General features: G+C 36.4%; 1 protein-coding gene across 5 annotated transcripts in view; it reads right to left on the bottom strand.

Annotated features, from left to right (window-relative positions):
- The window catches only part of LOC142344853 (cold shock domain-containing protein E1-like), a 131,369-nt gene continuing 103,675 nt past the window's right edge, over window positions 1-27,694 (bottom strand). For all 5 annotated transcript variants that reach the window (XM_075396878.1, XM_075396877.1, XM_075396879.1 and 2 more), the window contains 2 exons: window positions 9,512-9,782; window positions 1-1,963 (listed from right to left, as the gene is read on the bottom strand). In XM_075396878.1, the coding sequence (XP_075252993.1) occupies window positions 1,823-1,963; window positions 9,512-9,782 (412 nt within the window). In that variant the 3' untranslated portion in view covers window positions 1-1,822. The remainder of the gene's footprint in view (window positions 1,964-9,511; window positions 9,783-27,694) is intronic.

Raw genomic sequence — 27,694 nt, 5'->3', positions numbered from 1 at the left:
TTAAGATTGCAAAATAATTTATTTCAATTTGATTAAATATATCATTTCGCTTGTAACCTCAACTAAAAGGCTTCTTGAGATAATAAAGACAATATTAGTCTTATAATTTAGACCACAGACAACTATGTGGACATCCCAATATATAGCACCGTGAGCTGCAAGTTAAAAAGTTAATGAGTCACTGTCCACAGTCGCGATATTCTTCAAGTAGTCTTATGAAGACACAATCGCATAACTCCCACTGACGTCACAAATACCAATCCTTTGACGTCAGAGTATCCTTAAGACGATAAAATGTCCTTCGTTCTGTTTTCCGAATACATACAGTCATCAGTAATCGTAAACTTCTTAAAGAGAAGCTAACAACAAAAGTTTTAGAAGTAAACTGACAACGGGATGTCGTTTCATTCTGTCCACCGCATTGCGTGTAAACAGATGGTCGTTTACAAATATTATGCTGTGTTGCTTTTAAGCAGCTGGTGACTAAAATGGGTTGACGCTAACAACTTCGCCCTAATCAACAAGGCTTTTTTTAGGAGTGGGGTGGGGGGTTGTTTATGTGGCGAAGCACAATTAAGTCGAGCACATCAGATAAGCTGATAACAAGGAGAAATGATTGAATAAGATTAAGGCAGATTGAAGACCGATTATAACTTAAAGAGATAAGATGTCTAATGGAACGAACGCGAAGCATTTTATACTTCTTTAGTTTTCCGGGCTAAAATTTTGTTTATTTCAATCACTTTGCATGGTGAGTAAATATTGTATTTGTCGCCAATAATGAACAGCGAATAACAGTTGGTTAGGTGATTTTTTCAGCGTTTGGGTACTGCTTCTTCAAATACATCATCAAGGTTGGTTCTCCATGTGTTGTTTGTTTGTTTTGTTTGCTATGTTTGTTGTTTGATATTATAGTTGGTTGTGGTTTTGCAGAGTGTAATATTAGCCTTATAAGTAGTACAATGCTATACGTGGTAGCAATGATATACATGTCAGCCAGTTGTCTTGTTTTCACGTGTTTGTAATTCGTGTTTCATCAACATCAAAGTGTCACTTTGAGAACTTTGGGCATCCGGGTTCTTTTCGAGATAATAAGGAGAGGAGCGTAGTTGATTGATTGTTGACAAAATAGGGTCTTTGAATTTGTTTGGGGGAAGCAACGCTAATAGTGATTAGAACGATGAGGCACTAATGGCAATGGGGGATGGGGATTCGGGGGGTACTATGTACTATAAATATCTCCAAGTATACGTTTACTTTGTACTGTAACTAATAAGTAGCAAACTTTTCAGCTAATCTAAGCTACACTAGGTTGGGGTCTGTGGAAGCAACTAACAAACAATGAAGTCCCAATGTTTTGTTCTTTAAGCTAATCCGACTTTGGATCTCACATACACACAATTGCGTATCATAAAGGATTCGTTTCGCGTTCAAACCCGCTTTAGATTCAAATGTAAGGAAAACCGATAAAGATAAAGCAAAAATGAAGGAGAATGATTGACTTTTGAGAAAATGCTAAGCATTTACGATGATTGATAAAACCGGGTCAAAAAGTATAATCGTCCTGATAAATTTTGTCATCCAAATTCGATGTTGCATAACATGTTTCAAGGATGTTGCATAACCGAAAAAGGAACAGCTAGTTTAGTCAACTGGGACACTAACGACAGAAACACTTGGAATGTGTGATTATGTAGTGTAACAGCTAATAAGTAATAAATGAATGACAATCAACAAGCGAAAGGAGACAGGAAGACACGTTCATAATAACATTAACAATAATTAAGCAGTAGCAGCGATTATCCATAACTTGTGCGTGGAGCTATGCATCACCACACGAGTCCACTTTGTTGGTTGCAATATCGGCTGAAGTTGCACTGGCGTTGTTCATGTTATCGACAGATGTGATGACAGAAGGGGCAGATGTAATACGAATGCTGTTCGACTTCACCTCGCTCTCATCCTAAACACAAGCCCGCAAATTGATTTGATGCACCAATTGAAAATTTCATTCTCAGTAAAAACTGCACTGAAAATTTCGAGCCTTCCCAGTGACCAAATTAGTTAATGGGAAGAGCTATTTTTCACTCGTCAGCGAATGGTTTCTAGATTATACCAATTGTTTAGAACACGGAAAACTATTTATTTGAATATTGGCTCAAAAGGCAAACGACAATTCCGAACCCATATTTGCACAATGATGAAAGCATTATCAGAACATCTGCTTCAGCTCAGGAGGTAAAGAAATCTATCACCTCTTGGCAATTATCTAGTGACTTTTGATATCATAAGACAAAATTTTCGAACACTGATTAACAAGTTGGGGAACTCGCATTATAATCTTTATAAATATTGCTCATTTCAGGGAACAGAACGCGCCCAGAGCCAAATAAGAAACATAACCGACTAACGTCGCGCGAATTGCTCTCAAACGACTGGTGAAATGTTGACTTCGTCAGTCGCTAGCCACGGTTTAGTGAGGCTAGTTTTAGCTTGATTCGACTCTGCAACTTTTAGTTTTCTAGCCTTGTTAGTAAATAAATCAAACAAAAATCTAATATTTTAAAAATTTGGATGATATTGCAAAATTTAAAATAAAAGTTTCCAGATTTCGCAGTGACAAAAATGTTCATAACCATTTTTTGTCTTGGAGTTCTGTCAAGTAGCCCATCTTCAAGACATGTCGGCCAGTAATGACCGTTAAACTAAGAAAAGGACAAAAATATTCAAAAATTTTGAAAACAATTGCAAATTTTAACAAAACCTTGCAAAATATCAAGATATTAAAATCTTCCAAATCAATTTATTGTCTCAAGAGACTATCGAGTATCCCTGTTTCAAACTTAAAATAGTTTCACTGGCTCATAAAGATCCATAAATTTGGAACATGATAATAAATTCCCAAAAATTTAAACCTAAATTTTATCAAAATATTGATAACCATTCAAAAAACCCTAGAAACTAAGCAACAACCTATCATCAAACCTTGGAGGAGGTCCCTAGGACCCTGGTGCCAGAAAAAATGAAAATAAACATAACCAACTAACATCGGGCGAATTGCTCTCAAATGACCGGCAAGCGTTTGGGTTCGGTAGTAGCCAGCTACGGTTTAGGGATGCTAGCGTTAGAAGGGGGCGGGTGGTGGTGGGGGGGGGGAAAAGAATAGTGGGTGTAGAGCAATTTGGGGGGGGGGGGAGGTAGGAGGGGGTGGGGTAGTGTTGTGAGGGCTGTATTTGTTTATTCCGTTTTTGAGGACGAAAAATCAGAGGGCTCAGAAGAGAAATCGGCCAAGCAAAAAATTGCAAAAAGACCACAGGACTAATATAATTGCTAAACTTCGTTTGGGAGCAATTAACCACCTTTTTATGCAGTTTTATACTGCGAAACGTGTTTTCACCAACACTTATGCATATATTCTTTTCACACAACATTAACCTTACAAACCAAGTTTACACCGAAATCATGTTTTTTTCACACAATTTTACTTTGAAATAATTCCTTTCACAAAATTTTTCAATGATTAATCATGTTTTCATAATTTGTTTTGGGTTGCAAGATAAGAAATTATCAACATCAAGAGAAATTGCGGAAACCGAACTGATAATGGAAATTAACATAACCGAATAAAGTTGGGCGAATTGCTCTCAAACGACAGCGACCAGTTGGCTTCGTCAGTAGCTAGCCACTGCTTAGTAAGGCTAGCTTTAGCTTGATTCGATTCTGCAACTTTTAGTTTCAGCCTTGTTATTAAATAAATAAAATAAAAAAACTGATATTTTAAAAATTTCCGAAGTATTGCAAAATTTAAAAGAAGAGCTTCCAGATTTCGCAGTGAAAATTTTCAAAACTATTTTTGTTCTCCAGAGAAATTTCAAGTACCCCATCGGCGGCAGGACTTGAAAAGCTTCGTGGGCCAGTAATGATCTTTAATCTCAGAAAAGGACAAAAAACATTAACAAATTTTGAAAAAATCGCAAAATTTAACAATCTTGCTAAAATTCAAGATATCAATATCTTCGAAACCAATTCATTGTCTCAGGAGACAATCAAGTATCCCCATTTTAACCGTTAAATGGTTTCACTGACTCAAAGACCAATAAACTTGGAATATGATAACAATTTTCAAAATTTGAAAAAATTAAATTTTATCAAAAAATTGCTGTGCTAGAATCATTATAATATTGATAACCATTCCATTAACTTGCATCCTTAACTCGGATGAGGTCCCCAGGAGCCTGGTGCTGGAAAAAACGATAAAAATTGAAAAACACTCAAAAACAAATAAAAATCATTCCCTTACAACTAAAAGCTATGCAGAAACCTATAATCAAACCCTAGGAGTTCCTGTGGTTCTTTAGGCTGAAAAAACAAAAAAAAACAAACATTTTCAAAAAACGTCAGTAACTTATTATCAGACCCCATAGGACTTATCAAACCCCATAGGAAAAACGTCAGTAACTTATTATCAAACCCCATAGAATTGCACGTTTTGTCAAAACGTTGGTGAAATTCGTGATGTTAAAATGTTGAAACCAATACATTACCACAAAAACAATGCAGTAACCTATTATCAAACCCTAGATGAGGTTCCTTGACACCTAGGGCTGATAACAAAAAAAATGTCAAAAATTTTCAAAAAGCTTGAAAAAAATTGGAAAATAGTATAAAATTGCGTTTTTAGCAAGCGGTTGTTCGTCAGTAGCTAAACACGGGAGGGAGTGGGGGGTGCACCGTTGGCTTATTGGGGGCAACGCTGGGTTGGGGGCAATGGGGGTGTCAACAGTGGGGGTGTCTTCAACCTCTAAGAACCGCCCTTCACTCCATAAGAATAAGTATAAATCTCCAAAACAGTTTGAGCCTAGATAGAGCTGAAAGGCTCTAAGAGCACTCAATGCCTGCTGGGCGCTACCTGTTTATCCCGTTTTTGAGGACGAACAGTCAAAAGCGTCAGACAAAAAATCGGTTAAGCGAAAAATCGAATTAAAAGACCGACAGGACTAATATACCTGCTACAAACTTCGTTTGAGAGCAATTAAAAAATGAGAATCAAAACCAAATGCTTGATTTTTATTGGAAAAGTATCAACCGACTAATGTCAGAAGAATTGCTCTCGAACGACTGGCGGGTATTAAAACATTTGATCCCTCCAGGATTCGCACCACTGACCTCCCGATCCATAACCATCCGCACTGACCACTCGGCTATCAAGCCATTGTTTTCGCTATGCTGTAACCGAATTCATTTTAGCAACAAACTTTACTTCGGAATGAGAGCAAAAGAGATCACTCAAAAATGAAGAACAAAAGCGTGTTCTAGAAGAAAAGGGCAAAATGGTCAAGCAAAAAATTTGCATAAAAAAGACCAACACGTTTACAATAATTGCTATGAACTTCGTACAAGAGCAATTAAACAATCTGATTAGTTTATATTGAACAAAAACAAAAAAGCCAGCATATTGCCAGAAAATAGCCGCCGTTGACGCAAAGCGGGATTGAAACAAAGAGAAAAAAGATGAGAACAAAATTTCCTCAGTTTTGAAAAAAAGTGTTCTTATTTAGTGCGCAATATAAGTTACATTGTAAGCTTCTAAACTGAAAACTATTAAGATTAACAATAATTAAGTTAGAAATCGCATTAATGCAATTTGATAACCTAATGCACTAATTTAATGACCAGGCGTTTCCGATTTATCCCAATTCTTTTAATTTTTCTCTTTTGACAATGACTGTATTCACTATATTGCGTAATTAAATACGTGAAAAAAATTAACATAACCAACTAACGTCGGGCGAATTGCTCTCAGACGACCGGCTGGCTTCGTCAACAGCTAGCCACGGTTTAGTGTCCTCGGGGCGCTACCTCTTTATCCCGTTTCTGAATACGAAAGTCAAATGAGTCAGACGAGGAATCGGCGAAGCGAAAAATTGCATAAAAGACAAACCGGACTAAAATATTTGCTTTTGAGAGCAATTAACAATGGTTTCCTAAAAAGTGCCTGTTAGATCATTTATGATAAAAATATTTCAACTATAACTCATTGATAATGAGGATAATGAGCAGATGATAATGAGGAGATGATGACATTACGCTACATAACAGCAGCTGAAGTGTGGCATCAACAGAGAGAGAGAGAGAGAGAGAGAGAGAAACGTGAAAGAGAAAAAGAAGGAAAGGAACCCTATTTGAAAGAGAGAGAAGGAGACAGGAATATCTTCCATTATTGGAATCTACACTGCAACTTCTAGTTTTCTAACCATGAAAAAATTGAAAAGGGCAAAATTAAAAAAGTCTTGAACTTCGCAATAACAAAAATCAAAACCAATTTTTGTCTCAAAAGTTCTGCCAAGTAACCCATCTCCGAGATTTGAAAAGTTTTGTTGGCCAGTAATGGTCGTTAAACTCAGGACAAAAAATATTGAAAATAATTGAAAAATTGCAAATTTTAACAAAATCTTGCTAAAATTCAAAACATTAATATCGTAAGAACCATTTCATTGTCTTAAGACACTATCCAGTATCCCTGTTTCAAGCTTGAAATAGTTTCACTGGCTCATAAAGATCAATACAATTGGATCAAAAGTTTTCCAAAAACATGAAAAGTTTAAATTTTATCCAAATATTGCTCAAACTGGAGTAAAAAAATGTTGATCACAATCCCAGTGACTGTAGAAACTATGCAGCAGCTTATTATCAAACCTTGGAGGAGGTCCAAGGGCCTCTGTTGCAAGAAAAATAAAAATTTTAAAAAAAATTGCTTAAATTTGTGATATTAAAATCTTGAAGAACATTCCATTACATCTATAAACTATGCAGTAACATATTATCAAACCCTAGAGGAAGTTCCGTGGCTCTTGAGAATAGAGAAACCTAAAAAATGACAAAAAAATTCAAAAAACTTAAAAATAATTGCAAGTTTTATAAACATACCCGGCAGATTGCCGGAAAATAGCCGCCGTTGATTCCAATAAGCATGATTGGGATTGAAATAACAGAAGATATTGAAAAAAAGATTTTTGTACAAAAACATTTTTTTAAGTCCGATTTATTTTGATGGCATTTCGTAGTTCAACATACTTCTGTTTCATAGAGAGAGAGAGGCTACAGGGGCTACTATCAATAACAATGAGCATTAGAGAGAAGTAACTAATACTTATAGGAACGACGTTCAAATAGCGGGCATCTAAAATTGGGCTTTATGGGTTTATCCCGTTTCTATTTCTGACTTCAATTTTTTATACTGACTCTGTTCATTTTGAATTGCTTTGCTGAGCAACTGATGTTCAAATTCACTTTTAGCAGAATGAGAGAAGAGAGAAACTAGCCTAGAGAAGTCAAAAAGATTTCACGCAAAATGTTGAAAAGGCGGCAAAATGAGGTAAAGCGAAACATTTTTTTATTCGACGAAGTAAAAAAAAAATAGGAGCGCTATAATAGCCGGCTGAGAAGATGAGGGCGGCTATTAAAAACAAAATTTGCTAAAACTTGTGATAGTGATATTAAAAAGTTGAAAATTACCCATGAACAAAAAATATTCTCTAGTAACTTAATATGAAACCCTAAAGAAGGGTTATCATAAATCTTTTTGAGCCTTGAGGCTCAAAAACCTGAATGACTATAAAATTGGAAAAAAAGGCAAAAAATATCAAAAATATGCTAAAATGCATGATTTTAAAATCTTGCACGACATTCCATTTAATCTAGAAATTATTCAGTAACCTATTTTCAAACCCAGGAGGAGGTTCTTTAGCTCTTAAGGCTGAAAAAGACAAAAATTTCAAAAAAAACTTGACAAAAGCAGGTTTTATCAAAAAATTGCTAAAATTTGTGACATTAAAAAGTTGAAAAACTATTCCATGACCATTAAAAATTTGTCAGTAACTTATTATCAAACCTAGGGCTGATAAAAAATGTCAAAATAGTATAAAATTGCGTTTTTAGTAAGCGGTTGTTCGTCAGTAGCTAAACACGGGAGGGAGTGGGGGGGGGGTGCACCGTTGGCTTATTGGGGGCAACACTGGGGTGGGGGCAATGGGGGGGGTCAACAGTGGGGGTGTCGTCAACCTCGGATAGACCTTCGATACTTGATTTTGTAAGTATTACCAATCAATACTCCAACTGCTCGCCAGTCGTTTGAAAGCAACTCACCCGCCGTTCGTAGATTTTTTTTAGTTATCCGAGAATGAACTTTTAATCAATTTGCCCGAACTTTGTGTTATTGGTTTGAAGACAAACAAACTTCAATCTTTTGCGTTTGTGTCCTCACCGTACTGAGTGAATATTATTTGACCCCTAATTCAACAGCACGTGCTAAATTTCTACATATTGATCCACTATAAAATGACATAACTGCTCAATAACTTGGGGCGCATAACTTACGGGGTGGGAGCACAAATATAACCAACTAACATTGGGTGAATTGCTCTCAAACGATCGGTTGGCTTTTAAGATCAAGAGCAACCGGTGAAGTGGTCTGTTCAAAAGAGTTTCGATGAATCGCACACAGAGACTAGTGAGGCGTAAGGCTCTAGGTTAGCTGCTCAAGCCACTTAATGCCCTCCGGGGTTTACCTGTTTATCATGTTTTCGAGGGCGAAAAGTGAAAAGGGTTAAACGAAAAATCGGTCAGGAAAGAAGTCACATAAAACAGACCATAGGACTATTATAATTGCTACATACTTCATTTAAGAGCAATTAAAAATCTGGTAATTTACACTAACCCGAGCTATCGTTATTTGGTTTACTAATTCAAGATTAGTCACGTGAAAAATGAATTTACATCAGATTTTTCTGAAACGGGGTGGAGGTAGGTAGAGCAGAACGCCTTAATATGCTTCATTCGTGAAGTGAATTATCTTAAATCAGTAAAACCATGTAAGGATAACTCGGATTGGAATGAATATCCCATCTTTTCCATTTGTGCGCCCGTACCTTATGCACCCCCCAGTTATAGAGCATATGCCTGGACATAGTATACCAATACGTAAAAATATAGCACGTGCTGAGAGTACAAACAATATGCACCCGCTAAGCTGGTGGCACAAACGGAAGAGATTCAACACATCATACTTGATAACACAGCAGTCGGGCCGAATGCTTCAAATTCGTTCGCATGTACATAACAAACATCACCAACTAACATCGGAACAAATTGATTTCAAACGACTGGTGAGAAGCTGGAGTGGGGAGGAGTTTAGCCGAGTTGAGATAAAAATCACTCTCACCAAAATAACGTCTTTTCAGCACAGCAGCCTTAGTGGTAAATTAAAAACTAGTAAAGAGAGACTAGTAAAGCTCTAAGAGGACTAAGGGGAGATTGGGTTGAGTTGAGCGCGGGAAAGAAAACGGAATGTGGGTAGTGGATTATGGGTAGAGAGGAGTGGACAATAGGGGGAGGCGAGGGGTCAGTGGGGGGGGGGGGTACTGAGTGGGTCAGTACTCGTAAGAATAAATCTAATGAGCCTAACAACGGCCACTAGCTAAATACATTCTTGCTTCTGTCATCTTTCACTCACCTGGTGGTAGTTGTCACCACTTCCATCCTCGGCACACAAGTCATCCTCATTCGAAGCAAACAAATCGTCGTCTTCTTCATCCAACGTGTCCTTCCTGACAGAGTCACCAACCGAAGCCGGAACAGACCTCTGGAACTGGAAGCCTTTACTCCCATCTGACACATATGGTTCTCGGATAATTGACACTTTGGAGTCGTTTCGGCTCAGCGAAATAGTTCGTACTCGGTGACTGAGTCTGTCTGTGGACTTGTCAGCTGGCGCAGCCGCGGTACTAAAACGACATTGCTGCATTATATTGTTTCTTAACAGTAAATGCAGGCAATGAATGGTGTCGTTCAATGCAAAATCTGCAAAAAAAAGAGATTTTTTTGCAGAGTACAAACAGTTTATCGAGAATCAGCCTAACTTAGTCGAGAAGGTCGATCGGAACAATTTAAACTTAACTGGTAAAGATCATTTCCTGTATGCTCCTCGACTTTCTGGAGAAACTGCTTCAGAAACGGTTTTCAAAGAATGTGTCTCCTGCGTTGCGCTTGCTATCGAACAGATGGGAGAATCAGCGTCTGATGCTGGTAACGGCCGGTGTTGTGAGATTCTGTTTCTTCGAATCATAGTAAAGCAAAAATTTCGCGAGTGAAAATCAAAACTGACTCTGGAATATCTATAATCTCTGGAAAGACGTATATTCTTATTGGCTACAAAAAGAAATATCCCGACGACAATTTCTTTTCGGCGCATTAAGCGTGGCTTTATGATTAATTTTTGTTTGCGCTGCATATTTTCCATTTTTCCTTTAATTGTTTTCTGGACTAATTTTTTTATTCAAGCAAACGAGGCAGCCAAGTCTGATATGCTGAATGCATCAATGCGGCAACTGGGTCGTTTTTAATGCCATATTCCCATCTGTAAAGTTCGTACACAAGCTGAGTGGTGTCAACGCTCTCTGTTCGTCGTTGCTTGAAACAGATCACTATCTTCGACGAATCAAATGGTTTCGAGAGAAGTTCCGCTTGCCAGTTCACTTTGCACCATATTATGAGTAGATGCAGAGATGACAAGATTCGCAACAACCTTAATGGTGAAATTCGCTTCAGCAAAGCTGAGCATCGGGGAAAATACGTCGAGCTTAAAAGCAATTCAACAATCTGGTTAGAGAAGTCTCTACCTTCAAAAAAGAAAATTGCGCAAATCATTGTTTAAAACATTTAAAACATGCAAGATGGAGGTGCTTTGTTAACAATTATTCCTTGAAACTTGCCGGTATCGTAGAAGCTAAATTCTCCCTCCCTACTCTATCATCAATGCTGTTAGACTGAACACTACCCCTCAGCAATTATGAGTATTGAATTCTGATGAGTAAGAATCTGTTGCTAAACGGTACCCGCTTGTTAATATTCTTAAACAGGCGGCTAAGTATTTTTCGCTAGTGGGCTTATCAATACGCCAAATCATGCTGAAAGAACAATCCTCACTATTTCGCGTAATATTGTTGACGAATTACTTCTGTTCCATCTGAAGGGTCGCATGAGCGATAAGAAGCCTTATATTGCGAAAGTACGGCAAACCTAAAGTGATTGAAGCTGTAAGAAAATTCGTCGATATACCACACATAAAGCTGAATAACATTACATTTGACAGTAACTGTAACACGAACAGCATCGATAAAGAACTGCTAGCAAAATTGAACGACGCGAATAAAGGGAGTTTTGAAGTTCAAGAAGATTTGACGAGGAAGCTTGAACTCCCTAATTCTGAAGGAGTATCTAAATCCGGATATCAACAAATCACTCACCTACGCGACCTATGAAGGTTTCAGACCCCTTGCTTTTAACAGTGAGGAGAACGGTAAAGACTGGTCGAATCTGTCATACTTTGGCGGACAGTTTCGACAACAAAGCAAATTTCTCTCACTAACGGTTACAAAAGAATATTTAAAATACCGCACCGGTATCGAACGTTTGCACGTCACATTTCAAAGTTAAGAAACTGCTGAGAAATATCTGAAAAAGTCACGAAAGTACAGATACATATACGCCATAGGAACTGTTCTGGAAGACGAATAAATGAACAGCTTAAAATTGCTCACGTCCATTTCGCGATGATCTTGAAAAAAGTAAAAAAAACATAACCGACTAACGTCGGGCGAATTGCTCTCAAACGACCGGCGAGCGGTTGGCTTGGTCAGTAGCTAGCCACGGGGGGGGGGGGGGTGCACCGGGGGCTGATGGGGGCAGCACTGGGGGGGGGGGGTAGGGGGCCGCGGTGGGGGGGGGGGGGGGGGGGGTGCAGCCAATAGTGGGGGTGGGGGGTCAACAAAGGGGGGGGGGGGGGTGTCAACCTCTAAGAACCGCCCCTCACACCATAAGTATAAGTATAAGTCTCCAAGACAGTTTGAGCTGAAACAGACCTGAAAGGCTCTAAGAGCACATAATGCCCGCTGGGCGCTACCTGTTTATCCCGTTTTTGAGGACGAAAAGTCAAAAGCGTCAGACGAAAAATTGGTCAAGCGAAAAATCGCATAAAAAAAAGATCGACAGGACTAATATAATTGCTACAAACTTCGTTTGAGAGCAGTTAAAAACTATTCCATGAAACCTATCAGCATGTTCTCAGGGTCGCGAAAGATTTGCAAAAAGGTTTTTGCCCCTTGCTTTTAAAATTTTCAAGTTACGACCTCTTTCTCTTGAGCAAATATCTTGCTGCAAAGAATCTTGAGCAAATAAATTGTCGATATCCACTATAAACTAGATATATTGATAAGATAAGGTATATTACCGCGTATACGACAAAGTCAAATAAAGTCATGAGAAAGTTAACTGAAAAACGGAATTAGATGATGGCTGCCGATTCAAAAAATGCGGTGTAAAGAATGTAAAAACACTCGGAGAAATATCTGTACGCGGGCCCCAAATTGAAATCAAGAATTTGTTTCTCAGCTGTTAATACAGCCATTGAGCTACACAACAAGGTCCTTAGCTTTCATCAATACAAGTTGCCACAATGAAGAAGCTACATATTACAAGCCAGCGAAGCAATCGATGAGATTGATGATAGAGAAAGAAATTTATCAGAAAAACCCTAAGAAGCGTTATCTCCTGAGACCGCACAGCATGGAGTCATTGTGACTAACACGCTTCCTGTCAGACAAAAATATTAATTCTCAGACTAGACTTGGAGAATTTAAGTTTCTTGTTTGACTTCCGAAGAGCGGTACAACGGAGTGAAAGTCATAGAGAAAAATCAAAGGTAGGAGCCAATTAGGGATTAAAATTAAAAAGCGCAGCAGGTTTTAACAGAGCTCCCTGAAGATTGGAATCGTCAACAACATAAACCCATTAATTCCAAAACGAATAAATCTAGACAAAGAATTAGGGCGGAAGATGAGCCGTAACAACCGTATTACAGCCCAACGCAGTAAAAGGTGGTATAATTACAACTGACAACTCATCAAGCAGTATCGTCAAGAGCAGTACAATAAGTTTTCTGAACACGTAAAAACATCAGAAGAAAAGCACCAGTCAAACTCCGATGTAAGCTAATTCGAAATGCCTGTCAATGCGGCAGAATCGGCTGCGCAATTTAATGATCACAAGAAAGTGTTTATCCAACAGAGATAACAAGCGCCGCAATTACCTTGATGCTGTAAGTCGCTTCAGAAAAGCTGAGTACGGGAAAAAAACGTCGTGAAGTAATTCCAAAATACAGTGCTAAGAAGTCTCAACCTTTAAAACTTACGCAAATCAGTGTTCAGAACGGTTAAAACATATGACAAGATGGAGGCGCGTTGTTAGCAATTATCGTCTGAAACTGGTTTGCATCTCTTATCATCTGTTGTTCTTCAGATTTCAGGTTAAACCATTTAGTCAACATGAGTGCGTGGCTGAGATAAATTGATTTTGGGGATCGTCCTTAGATTATCAGCGTCAAAGGAAAAAGGTGATGTCTGATCTGAAGCCGGTATACCTGAGGGTAAATTCTCCTTCCCTATTTAGTCGTCAATGCCATTCGAGCGAACACTATCCCTCAACAATGACGAGTATTGAATTCTGTTGAGTAAGAATTAGTTGCTAAGCGGAATCAGCTTATTGACATTTTCTAGAAAAAAGGTGACCAAGTTTGTTGCGATTGTGGGGTTATCAGGAGTACGGCAAACTTCGTAAAGTGATTGAAGCTGCGCGCACCTTCATCGATGCACCACTCAAGAAGCTGTAAGACGTTCAATTTTACAGTAACTGGAAAGCAAACGGCATTGAATATGACCTGCTAACAAACTAGATAAGTGAACGAAGGGAATTTTGAGGTTTAAGGCGGTTTGAACGAGAAAAATTGAACTCCCTAATGTTGAAGGAGCACTGAACACCGGTTGCCAACGAATCATTAACCTACGCACCCTGTGAAGGTCTGTCCACTTGCCTTTAACAGTGAGAACTGTAAAAACGGGCCGAATTTGTCGCACTTAGGCGGACAGTTTCGTCAACAAAGCAAATTCCGATCACTAACGGTAGTAGTAATATAGTGAGCTACACTCCCGGGGGGGGGGGGGGGGTGAGGTCCCCCATGTATTAAGATAGGGTATAGCGTATTTTTCGGGATTTGGGACCTCCCTAACGTATTAAGATAGGGAATGAATTAGCATGTATTAAGATTAGGTATAGGGGCGTTAATGTATTAAGATTGGGTATAGCCGCCATGTATTAAGATTAGTTATAGCCGGCGACATGTATTAAGATTATGCGCCGACATGTATTAAGATTAGTAATAGCCGCCGACATGTATTGAGATTAGTAATAGCCGCCGACATGTATTAAGATTAGTAATAGCCGCCAACATGTATTGAGATTAGTAATAGCCGCCGACATGTATTAAGATTAGTAATAGCCGCCGACATGTATTGAGATTAGTAATAGCCGCCGACATGTATTAAGATTAGTAATAGCCGCCGACATGTATTAAGATTAGTAATAGCCGCTGCCATGTATTAAGAGTAGTATAGTCGGTGCAAATGTGGGGGGTAGGTTCGGAGACGCTCCTGATAGGCTGAAATTTTGAGGGGAAAAAATCAATGTTTGTGTAGTTATTAAGTGTTTACTTGAGAACAATAGAATCGGCGTGGGTAATTAATTGCTGTAATTATGTGAGGGGTAATTATGTGACAGGTTGAATTTTGTTTACAACTTTTATGTTATTAAATTGTGAAATTAATTGGTGGGGGTTTTCAATTACCCTAGTTATCTGAGGGGTAATTATGTGACATGTTGAATTTTTGTTTACAAATTTTAGGTCAATTGCAAAGATTGTTCCCCTAATTGTTTGAATCAATTGTGTAACAAATGTCTTTTGCGCGCTCATTAATTGGAAAAAATTCAATGATAGAAAAAAAAATGAATTAAAATTGTATAAAATTACAGACACAGTATAAATGTAATAGAGAATACTAAAGAATTGTGCTATAGTAAAAGCATTTAAGTTATATGTTGAGTGGTGCTGTATGAATACCGTCAGACTGAACAATGCGCTTAGGGTAGAAATAGGACAGTCCCTTCTTTGTCTGCTCATACGTAGCAACACAATGGTTTATTGTTCTGAACCCTCTATTTGAAGTAAGATTGATAATTTCATCCATCACACGTCGATATTTCTCCATCGGTCCATCTCCGTTCTCTTCTAGTGTTCTTTTATTGAGACCTTTACTGCTGAACTTGTATTTGTCAGACTGTGCATCGTAGCAACAATAAGTTTTGCTACAAAGACAAATCATTTCCGTACATCTGAATTCTTCCTTGAAAAGTCCTGGTTCCCGTTTATCATGCTTCTTATGCTTAGAACAACATGTTCTAGGGAAGAAATTTTGAATAGCATCTGCTTGGAAAGAGTCGTTACAGTCCTGCTTTCTCAATGCTTCCCATTCTTGTTTTTTAGCAGGTCGAATACAATCATACAAATTCTCATGAGCTAAGGCTAAATAGAGGGAATCTGTATCCATCTCTAACTCCTCGAATTTATCCACGTCGCAAAATCTGTCAAAGAAGTTATAGTAGAGCTCCAACATACGTAATTTAGCGTACTGAAGTATGAAGAATCCAACTATTATAGGTTCGCGGTGTTCAATTTTTGATTTTGCTAGCTCAACTTCGTAAAGCTCTTTTGAGACATTGTTCAACCGCTTAAACATTTTCCCATTGATTGCTTTGTGCGTCTTCTCATCGTTCAAATATTTGGTTTCTGTATGTTTGCTTCTGTCCATAATCTGATAACCGTAAGAGCTATTACCCAATAATTTCATAGTCTCAGCAACAACGCTGGAATCAAGATTTTCATCTCCACCTCTTCTAGCGTCTACCACTGACTGTACAAAGGTGTTGAAACATTTGCGCGGCGTGTACTGTACAAATCTATAAATTCTTGTACATTTCAGACCGAGGCTGATGTAGAAATTTAGTAGGGGAGTAATAATTGTTCCATTTTCCAGATTGAAACTTGAAATTAGCATTCGCTGAGGTTGCTTCAGTAAGTTGTTTTCGACAGCGTAATCTCATATAATCCCCAATATCAGCTCGACTAACGTTGAAATTTTTAAAAATAGGCGGGAAATTCGAAAACTTGTACTTCAAACCTGTGGGAACTTCCAAATCACATTGTACGTATCCAAACATCTCCCCATCTCTTATTTTAGCTAGTAAAGACTCTTGCTTCAAAGGTAATTTGAAAGGAAAGTTCTTTCTCACGTGATTTCTGACATTTTCTTCTTCTTTAACACTTTCCCACCATTTACACTCCCAGATTTCAACAATCTTATATCCTTTACTTTTTAAGTAATCTCTTCTCAATTCATCATGTTCTCTTTTTCTAATCCCTCTCTGTGTTTCCTCTTCCGAGAGACTTGCTTTAGCTTCCTGACAAGGACAGAAATGAAAGTAACAACCCATGGCTTCAAACACCGTATTACAATGTGTGCAAAATCCGTCTACGCTAAAACAATCAATCTTCTTCTGTTTTCCGGTTGTGTAGTAGCTCTCAATTTTACATTCGGAACGTTGTGATTGAAGATATGACATAACCATGTTCTCAAATGTTCGAGATCTGTTTGTTCGAGCCCTGAATTTTTGAGAATCTATCAAATTCCCATCGAGTGTAAAGTCCAGTGGGCATTTCTTGACACATTGAAAAGGGATAGAGTTGGCTAGCGTCAATACCTACGATAGACTGGCAAAGGCTTTCAGAGTTTCGTATGAAGGTCTGATCAACTACTGCTTTTCTAGTAAAAACAATAGATGGACCACCAGTCATATCCTCACGTATTTTGTCATGTAAATCTTTGTCAGCTTCAACAAATGGAAAAAACTTGTGGTTTGTTGACTTGTGAAGACAGATATTAGCCAAGTTCGGAAGTGTATATCCGAGTTTTAACATATCGATACCCTTGTTGTGATAAAACTCCATCATTTTTTGCATTGCCTCCAGTGTTGGAACAACATCCTTGTTGTTGTACCACTTGACAAAATCTCTGAATGTAGTCATTTTTTCTTGCTCCCAGACCACTTTCAGGTAATTGTAATTGTCAATTCCAGATGGAGGAACATTTTTCAACCTCAACTTTTTTAATGACTCTTGTTGAGAAAATCCACTGTTAAGCAATTTAGTGAAATCAGTAAATTCCTTCTCCAGTGGATTATAGTTTCTCAGTTTGCTAAAGAAACGGTCGTAAGGAGGGAGAAAAGTTGCATCGAGCTTTTCGGGAGAGTCAAACCACTCATAGGGGAAGAATCCTTTGGTCTCATTTGTCTTGTATGCTTTAAGGAAAGAATCAAGTGATGTAGCTCCACCGAGAAAGTTGAGGATATCGAGAAATTGTACATCACCAAACTTAAGAGAAACAAAGTGATTTGCTTTTTTAATAACAGTAGGTTGAATGTCGCGCTCATGAATAAGATAGGGTAGGAGATAGGACTTAATGAGATTTAAATCATATTTTCCACTATTGAATCCGAACACAGGTAAAGTGTTCACATAACGCTCAAAGTGCTGCTGTAAGTCCAAAAGCTGGTTTTTCTGCATTTGGAGAAATTGCGTAGACATATCAGCTTCATCATCTTCTTCGGTACGTTCATCTTCACACTCAAATGTTGAAGCGTTTTGATCCTTTCTTTTAATTAAATTTTCGCCAATTGCGTTAACTCGTGCTCTGATTACTGCTTCAATAGAGGAAAACTTTGTCCACATTTCAGTTTTACTTTTGTTTGCTAAGTCTTCAATAGCTTCAACAAAAGATATAATGAGAGCTTTCGGATCTTTATCGCATAGGAAGACAGGTTCATCAATTAAATTGGAGGAAATAGAGACAGAGATTGGTTCATGCTTTCCAATCCAAGTGGTTGTGTTTGTATCTTTTAATTGGTCGGAGGGTACACATATCGATTCAAAGTCAAAAATACCCAAGTTCTTGAACAATTTTTGATCTTCGTTGTAGGAAATTCCAAATCCGTCAAGCTTATCAAATAAGGTCTCGCGCAATGTATACACACTCTTTGGGTAAATATGCTGTACTCTATCTTTACACGTTTTAACATGGCGGTTGAAATTTCCCGCTTTCTGAATGAACGTATCGCAACTGGGACAACGGAATCGTTTAAAGAATGTGTTGATATCATCTACATAGCATATGTGGTTGTTGTAAAGTAATAAATTAATATTTTTCTCATACATTTCAATACTTCTCCTCGCAAGTTCACCAACAAAATCTCCATCTACAATGTCAATATCGTAAATAAATATGTTGTGCTTTATCGCATTTTCAACAAATACAAGATGATCGATCGATACCCCTCTGAAATTGATTGCGTCTTGTCCAGATTCGTGGAGGAATGCACTAAACAAATTTTTTGCATTGATCTCAAGCTCCGATGATCCATATAAGTGAACAGCTATAGCTCGGAATAAGCAAAGATAATCTTTGTAAGTCTCACCATAGCCATTCGATACGAGACAATTCACATCTGGTCGTCTGAGTAACTGTTCAGGAAGAACAGCATCGATACATCCCATTGGAATGGATTTTAGGAGAGCGCAAAATATTGTTACATTTGTAGTCAGAGCAAATCGCCATTTTGTATTCTCCCGCTCCTGAGCACACGTCTCCACTAAATCCATCTTTTCAATCCTGTCCTGAAGAGAGACTAAGTCTCCTTTGGAACAGAGTAGATGAGATTTCTCGAAGAAAGTGTTGTTCTCGTGAGCGTAGAAGTATCGATACTCGTCCGTATCCACATTTCTTAATATAAATCCTAGAGCTAAGTTGACTTTGGCTGCACAGTTGAGTTTTTCGAATACTTCTTTCAACTTTTTATTAATTTCATGAGGATCGAGCTTGGACAGCTTGAAGTTGAACACTTGATGTCTTCCATTTTCCATCTCAGTATCGTCAAAAAAGTGCTGGCAAGCACTAAGTTCTTGTTGTAGCTGCTCGTTGTCCTTTTCCAGCTCCTCTGATTCTAGAACTTCTTTAAGCTTTTCACTCGATTTTGTTCCAACTTTTGTTGAAGTTCCATGCTTTCTCCTCTTGTGTTGTTGAAGAGAATAGAAACTCGGAAACTCCTCCAAGCATACAGTACACATAGTGCTTAGCTTTGTATCCTTAGGAGCGTGATGCTTAGCAATGTGGTAATTCATGTCTTCTTTCTTCTTTGTACTGAAATGTGGACATTTGGGACAAAATAGAGTCCCACTAACACAAGACTGCTTGTGTCTTGCCATATTCTTCTTCACCACCATTTTGTTGCACTTTGTGCATTTCACTGGGAGATTTCTATCGAGAGAAGGCATTGTTTTGGTACAAGATGAAACAAATTCGGGTATTGTGACGAGCAACTAATTGTGACAATAACAAAGTGAGAATGAAAGAAATTATTTTTGTACATTTAGGGAACGCAGCTATGACGCATCACTCCATATATGGAAAGTTATGATTTCCATTTTAAGCAGCTTGTTGTCATAACCGAACATTCTAGAACATAATGAATAAACCAATCAGATTCTTCCATTTACAAATACCTTTAATAATTAAGAACACTCTTTTTAAATATGTGAATTCATTCCTTGGAGTAAACTCAAAAATAGCAAATCATTCTTATATATCTTCTTAATCATTTCTTTTACATTTTATATAAGTTTTCATATTTCATCCAGCCATAATCCAAAAACAGACTCACAACAAATTCAAACAAATTGTTCCAATCTTAACAAACTCTGCGATTCAAATTTGTGTCTATCCGCAATTGACAGAATTCGGTGCTTGCAAACAAATCTAGTCCTATTGAAAATTGAAATTAGCACATGAATGTGCTTTTACAACAATGTTAAAGATGTCGAAAACAAATATTCATCCATACTTCACGAACAAATATTTACTTTACAACTTAACGTTATTGTCTTGGAACCTCTCAACCAATCGAAATCCCGTGTTAAAGAAATTATTCTGAAGATTAACGATTTTATTTTGTGTAATTGTTTCTTAATTTTAATTTTCTTTTACATAAACAGAATATTGCGTGAAATTTTGCTCATTTGCGAAAAATGTTAATCAAAAATCATTTACAGTTGTTGGAAAAAATATATAAGAGGAAAGAAGGAATTGCCGATGCTTACAAAGTTGACGAGATTGATGTTGATTCCTATTTTTTCTACAATTTCTTGGACATTTGCGTTCAGAATGACAGAATAATCCGATTTAGTAAAGGATTCGAATATGCAACATTTTCCATTAAAAAATTCAAATATGATGATTATATAACGAAACAATCATTTGATTTATCGTCAGAGCTACACATTAACAAGTACGAAATTTTATTTATTTTGAATTCTGTTCCCGAAATTTTAGAACAGTACAGAAATCTAGCACAAGCGAACTGTATTCCAATTCCTGACCCCATAGCAATCACTTCATCTGTACAAAGCGCGTTGTTTTTTCATTATTATACAGATTACAATTCTGAAGGAGTAAAAATTCGATTTGGAATTCGGCTCCCAAATATATATATACAAAAGTTCTGTTCCAAAAATGGAATACTTTCCGAGATTGATTTAAAACTTAACGAAGTTGAACAAATTTATCAGAGCTTAACATTTTTGGTAAATTATGTCACTTCGTTCCCAATGAACTATCCTTATTTAGTAAACAAGTAGTCGTATCATGTGATACATGTATTATTCAAAAACCATATTTGGTTTCTATTCACGCATTGATGTTCCTGCTTCGTATACGAGCATCATTTTATAACTTCTTCCATATTTGGATACATTAAATGATTTCCATTTCCTGTTTCGGTTACTAACGTCAGTTTTTCTACAAAATATTTCCTTCTTTGGTTACTTTGTTCTTATTGGACGGAATTCACTATAAATAGGAGCGACAAAGTTAGACTTCATCATTCTCTTTCTATTCCTCAAAATTAATTTCACCTCTGTTCCTCATCGTCCTGCTAACTATTCTTCAAAACTTTATACAATTGAGTTCCTACATTCTTCTTATCTACAGATCTTACTTCAGTTGTAACGTTTATCTGTTTCTAACTTAGATATTCTTTTTATCCTACTATAAAGTGAAATTTGTTGTTTTCTAACTTACTCTCTACTTGACAGTTTTCAATACGTTCATTTACAAACTGCTTTTGTTTCTAAAAAATCCACTTCTATCAACTCATCTGAACAAAATGGAGTTTACTGTGCAAAACAACAGTCTTCTGTACTCATTTTCCTTCACTGAGGAGACTGCTCGGATAAGTATTAAAGACTTATCAAACGGATTATATGAGACTGTAATGACTTTACCCATCACTGTGTGGCATATTATTGAACACCAGCGACAACAGTTCGACACCTATCATCAGGGTCAGGTTCCAATTACGGAGAATCAGCTTGGAACTCAAGCGATGGGACACGAGGTTGCTGTTATTAGTGGGCACCACTACGCCCACGTTGCTGGGACAGAATTTCCACCTACCTACGTCGCTGGCAACATTCAATATACTTTCCCTTGGGAAGAAGGGCAAATTCCCAACTCTTGGTTCTCTAGCCCGGATGTAAATCAAGTTTTGAGTTCAGTGGAGGAGTCAGGGAATTTGCTTCAAACTGTGTCAAGCTTTGATGGGAGCGAGCTAAGTGTTGATACTAGCACATCGGACAGCAAATGAACAGCAGAACTTTGATCCGGCACAGTACTATGGTTCTACTGATATGTCGACTACTCCATCAATGACAACACCTTCCATAGAGGATGGAACGGCGCACAATCCAATTTTGCTGACTGATGAAAATTCAACAACTTCAATCAGCGTTCAACCAACTGATCCTCCAGTAATATTTGAACGTTCTAGACCTTTTGGGAATGAGATTCAAAACTTACCAGAGTATGTTGTGAGAACTCTGTTTGAATAGATTCGAGTTGGTACAATTTTGCAGCTTCATTTGTAATCGTTCTTAACGGAAAAGTTGTATGTTGATTTATACATTTTCCTGGTGATGTATTTAAACATTCTTTATAATATAATTTTTCTCATGTGAGCTTTCTTTTCTAAACCAGTTCACAAGGATATAATCAAACAAAATTTTGAATTTTGAAACTTCGTTACAAAACTTGATATTTAACGGAAATAGCATTATCAAAATCCGACATTTAACAAAAGTTTTTGATCAAAAATTTGATATTTAAGAAAAAAAACTGAGCAGAAATTTGATTTCTAAGAAAAAAACCTGTATGAAAACTCGATTTTTAAGTTGTTATAGAAAAAGAAAACTTGTCATTTTACAAATTAAAAATCTCTTCCTTTTTTGCGTTAAATTATACCGTAAACTGGTGAAAATCAGGAAAAAATTTGCGCTTTATTGTATCCAATTGGAAACTGTTTTTTGATATTTAAACAAAAAGATTGAATGAAAACTCGACATTTAACAAAAATTTCGTTGAGAAAACTCGACTTTTATTAAAATAAATTGTTCCAAAACCCAACAGTTAACAAAAATTTTTGTGAGAAAACTCGACTTTTAAAAGAATAATTTGTTACAAAACTTGACATTTAACAGATTAGAGGTATCAATTTAAACATTTAAGAAAAAGATTGTAAGAAAAGAGAAATTGAATTTTCTTGATTTTTAAACCAAACATAAAACTGATACTATGTAAATAATTGTGATGCAATTACAAATTTATTACTTTCTAATTTCAAGATATAACAGAGAATTATCAATTAAGCCATGGCCGTCTAACAAACAGTCAACAATTTTTATCAATTCACCCTCATATTTTGAGTTTTTAAGAGATTGAATTCTGTCCATAAAAGAAGATCCCATTGTTTGTGTGCTTACATTTCTTTGTTCAGCGCGCAGTAGATGTCTCTTGAACTTCTTTCTACTCAATCTTTTTTTAGACACACTAGGTAACTTCTCAACATATTTGTTCTCATAATTGTGTTGTACTGCTCTGTCTAACTGAGTAAAGACAAGTCCCGATTCTTCCAAAATATTGCCAAAAAATTGATGTTTATATAATGTATATAAACAATCAACTGTCTGATATAAATAGGAGAGATCTTCCAGTTATTGAAGCAAGTCTCCGATGGAGAAAGAAATGAGAACAATGTGATATCGACAGGTTTTCAGGGGACAGAAACTGTTGTGTGAAGCAACAACATATTCACTTGTAAGAATATATGGTCTATAATCTTTGACAGATACAGATATAAACAACGCCTTTTCACAGAATTTTTTGTAAAAGTGTGGTAAAACCTGACACATAACTGCTGCCATTCTGTAATATTATTTAGTTCTAAAGAAATTGATTTCCTTATTTGAACTTAAATTCCAAATAAGGAAACTAATTTATTTATTATAAATAAAACCAAATTCCAAATAAGGAAATCAACTTATAAATTATAAAGAAATTCAAATTCCAAATAAGGAAACCAATGAAATTGTTATGTGCAATTTAAAATCTCATTTGAACTATGAATCAATTCAAGAAACAGCGGATTAATAAATTTCGATGTTTTACTTGTTCAAAATATTTTCGTCACTACTTCTCTCTAATGCAACACAGACGTGCTAAACACAAAGACTCTTTTGCTATAATGATTCAAAAGTTTTCTTTATTGAAAATTTCTGATTAGAAATCCTTTTAAGGAAGAATTCTAAATAGACACATTTTTCTCTTCCTTTTTAGGAAATTGTGCGAAAACAATGATGTCATTAGCATAAAAGGAAATTCTGCGTTGTAGAGGCCCTTAATTTTTTAAGCAAATCATTTAATCAACTTCTCGCAGCTTACTCAAGTTACGTAAATGTCTCTCTCCAAAGTATCTCCTTGTTACTCGAGCGCTCCATCAATGTTTACAGATTCACAACCTAAATTGGGTACTGATTCCGTCCCATTTTATATTGACTTTGGTTCTCATCCAAACAGATTTGGGAGATTTACTGTGTCCCAAATATTTAGAAATGGACAAAATTACTCGGAACCAACTTTTCAAGTCTTTAAAAAAGATAAATGTGGAACATTTGAAAAGTACCAACAACTGAGAATTGGAGATTACGAATTCAAGAAATTTTGTCTTCTGAAGAACGATCTGCTGAATGGAGACTGGGAAATTCGAGAAAATCCAGCTCAATTTGAGAAGAACCCAAAAATGGAAGACGTGCTGCAACAATGTCACAAAACAAGAGAGATCAGCATTGGAAAAAATCGAAGACTCTACGTTACCTTTATACAGTACGTTCAGGACAATCCAGCTTCAGTTTATGTCCAGATCCGACTATTTTGTCGCAAAGAGAGCAATGAGTTCAAGCAAGTGACTTACGTCAGCTATAAAATGGAAGAATTCAAGGAACTCATTGAAAATCTTAAAGACTTCTCTAATATTGAACAATGTACATTTCAATAACTACTGCTGCGCAATATTATGATGTTTTTTATATTGAATGATGAATATTTGGTGATTATATGTATTTGACTTTCAGTGAACATTTTTTCATTTGAAACTTTTTTCTTCTTAGAATGAGTTGGGATATTGGATGCTCTAGAAACATTTTCTTAAGTCTCAGAGATAAATCAAAAGTTTTTCACGTCAGGTTACATCACGAGCTTAAAAGGTATTCATATACAGTTCTTGAAGCGCAAAATTTTCCCAATTTGGATAATTTAGACGTAGAGTCCCAAATTTCTGAATTCAAGTGGGTTATTCATAATGGGCTGCGCAGAACAACTCTAATATATCGTTCTGACAAACAAGAAATTTCCATTTCTCAACATCGCTGGAACGGATATCAGTGGAGTTTTCTTACAAAGATTGATTTGAAAAAAGAGGAGTATAAAAATCTAGTAGATCATCTACCAACACTTCTTTCCTATATAGAAAATTACAAAAAGACTTGCATTATTTTGGACGAAACAACTCAGAGTTAATGAATATTGTTACTCTGGTAAACATTTTCAATTGTTACGGAAGCATACTTTCAATGTTCCCTACGAACGAAAAACGTAAAAACTGTTTTCTCGCAGCGTGTAAAATTTGGGACCGAAATGTCGATTTGGACGAAATTGATCAAAAGTTTCCTCACGGAGGAAGAATTGGATATGGAAACTCTCTTTTGGACTTTTTCTTAGCTAGATCAAAAATTTTTCGTCTACATGCAATTTTACATGATTCTGCTGGAGCTGTGAAAACAACAACAGACGAAGGACCAGGTTATTGTTACATGCTGCCGCAATTACCCAGCTCCTGTCTTCTAGGTCATATAACTGGATTATTCTTTTGTCTCTACATCAAAGTTTGTCATCCTCATATTTTTAAAATACTAGATTGTTAATCATTTGTCAATTATCTCAGCTAAAAAGAGGATGACTCTCGTTGTGTTTGATATTGAGTGCTTGGAGGGAACAGTTGTCAAGGAGCTGGGAATTTTCAAGGACGGAATTGTGTTAGGATATACATTCCTCCCACCGAATGACTACAAGCCAACATTTCAAGCAAAGTGGAACACAAAGAATTTACATGGAATAAACTGGAATAATGGAAAAGTTGATTACTCAGATCTTCCAAACATAATTCATCAACATTGTTCTCCTACAACCGAATACTTTGCCAAAGGATTGGAGAAATGTAAAATCCTATCCAATTATTTGTGTAAGGATGTGGAAAATTTGGACGATTTTGGATGTCCAAAAGCCTCTAAGTTGATTTCCAACGAAGATACAATCTGGGAATGTAGTAACTACCCCTACCGACACAAGAAAACATTGCACTGTGCAGAGAAGAAAGCTTATGCTTATGGAACTTGGGTTCTTAATTTTTTTGACAAAATTTAATATTTGTAAAAATTTTTATATACTTTGATTGTAATGTATCATATTGTCTTTTAATTAATTTTTAAAATCATTTTTTTCGCCTACAAAACATAGAAAAGTTGCTTCAAAAATGAGAAAGTTGAACAAATTTTGTCCTAGCGTTACACAGTTATTCTTCATATCAATTCTGTCGTTTTTCTTAATTTTGAATTTATTCTCCTTTTTTATGCTTTCTGTTATTAATTCCTGTGAAGAGACAGTATTTTGGCTGTCGCTGTTGTTTGTTTCTTTTTTATGTTTAGAAGCTTATCTCATTTTTTTTATTTATTTACATCACAATTCAGTTGAAACAATTTCTCTATCGTCTCAATGATTACGTTTAAATGACTGAGCATACAGATAAAGGATTAAATTTGGGTAATTTTGTCTTTGATGATAATAATCAGGAACGACAATCATGGAAATGTTTTGGACAGACTTGTAATAGGTCTCTAGTCGTTTTTCTGTCCCAATTTTTTGTTATACTCGTAATTCTGGTCTGTTGTATAGTACGAATAACATTGGCTACAACGTGTGAAGAAACAACAGTTTGGATTGCAATCCTTTCTAGTACAGTTGGTTATATTTTACCTTCACCTAAATTATGAACAAGATAATTTCCACAAAAGAACGAATTTTTATTTCATTGGTTGGTCCAAGCGGATCTGGGAAATCTCATCTTATACATGAATGGTTAACAATTGGAACTTTTCAACCAGAGTTCGACAAAATTTACTACTTCTATCAACATTATCAATCTCTTTATGGTTTAATGTCTAAAGATGTTAAAAATATTGAGTTCATAGAAGGAGTTGACTTTGAGTTTATTCAAAACCTCCCAAATAACGGAACAAAGTATCTGTTAATTTTTGACGATTCTTGTGAGGAGATTTCCAGCTCTAAAGATTTCGTTAAAATTGCAACAGCTGGGAGACATAAAGGACTCAGCACAATATACATCAAACACAATTTATTTCATCAGAGTAGATTAGGAAGAGATATAGAGTTACAAAATACTCATATCGTCTTGTTCAAATCTCCTAGAGATGTACTGCAAATAAACACTCTGAGCCAACAGTTGGGATTAGGTTCACAATTAAAAGATTGGTATACCAAAGCAACTTCTATTCCTTATGGTCATTTACTTATTGATTTAACTCCCAAAACAGTCGACTCTCTTCGATTTTGTACAAATAGTGGATCGATTCCTTCAATTTTTTTCCTTCCACAACATAAACAGCAGACCACATTTTTGAGTGATGAGCACACAACATCTCTCTACTCTGACAACGTTCCAAAGTTATTCCCGGAACTTCAAAAGAACTTACCTAAAAAATTGTCCGAAAGAATTTATTCAGTTCCTAAACGAGTGCATCGTAAACATGCTCAGAGGAGAACTGCAAGATATTCAAAAACGAGACGTAAAAAAGTATCAAGACGAAATTCATCAGCTTATTCTAAAAAGAACTGGAATAAATAAAAGGAGAGCAATTTTAAGTTCAAGGAAAGGAATAGAACTTATATCAATTCTAACTCCGTCTATCATTAACCGTCTTTCTTGAAATGGAACAGTTTGTTTTGATTCCTCAACAGCTTTACGAACAAAAATTCAAATTACATGTGTATAAATTGGACGAGAGTGAGGAAAAAGTTAACTTCGTTCCACAAAATTTAGATTCTCTTCACAAGGACATCACCACTAACACAAAATCATTCAAAAACGAGTCAGTTGTAGATCAAATACTCAAATGTCCTCGAATCAAGCTGTCCCTCAGTGACTCCATTTTACTGGATGGAAGAGATACAAATGTAGC

Source organism: Convolutriloba macropyga, chromosome 8 (assembly GCF_964194025.1).
Source record: "Convolutriloba macropyga chromosome 8, txConMacr16.3, whole genome shotgun sequence".
In the NCBI taxonomy this organism is placed as follows: Eukaryota; Metazoa; Xenacoelomorpha; order Acoela; family Convolutidae; genus Convolutriloba; species Convolutriloba macropyga.
The sequence above is the reverse complement of the archived record's forward strand: the minus strand, read 5'-3'. Positions and strand labels throughout refer to the sequence as shown.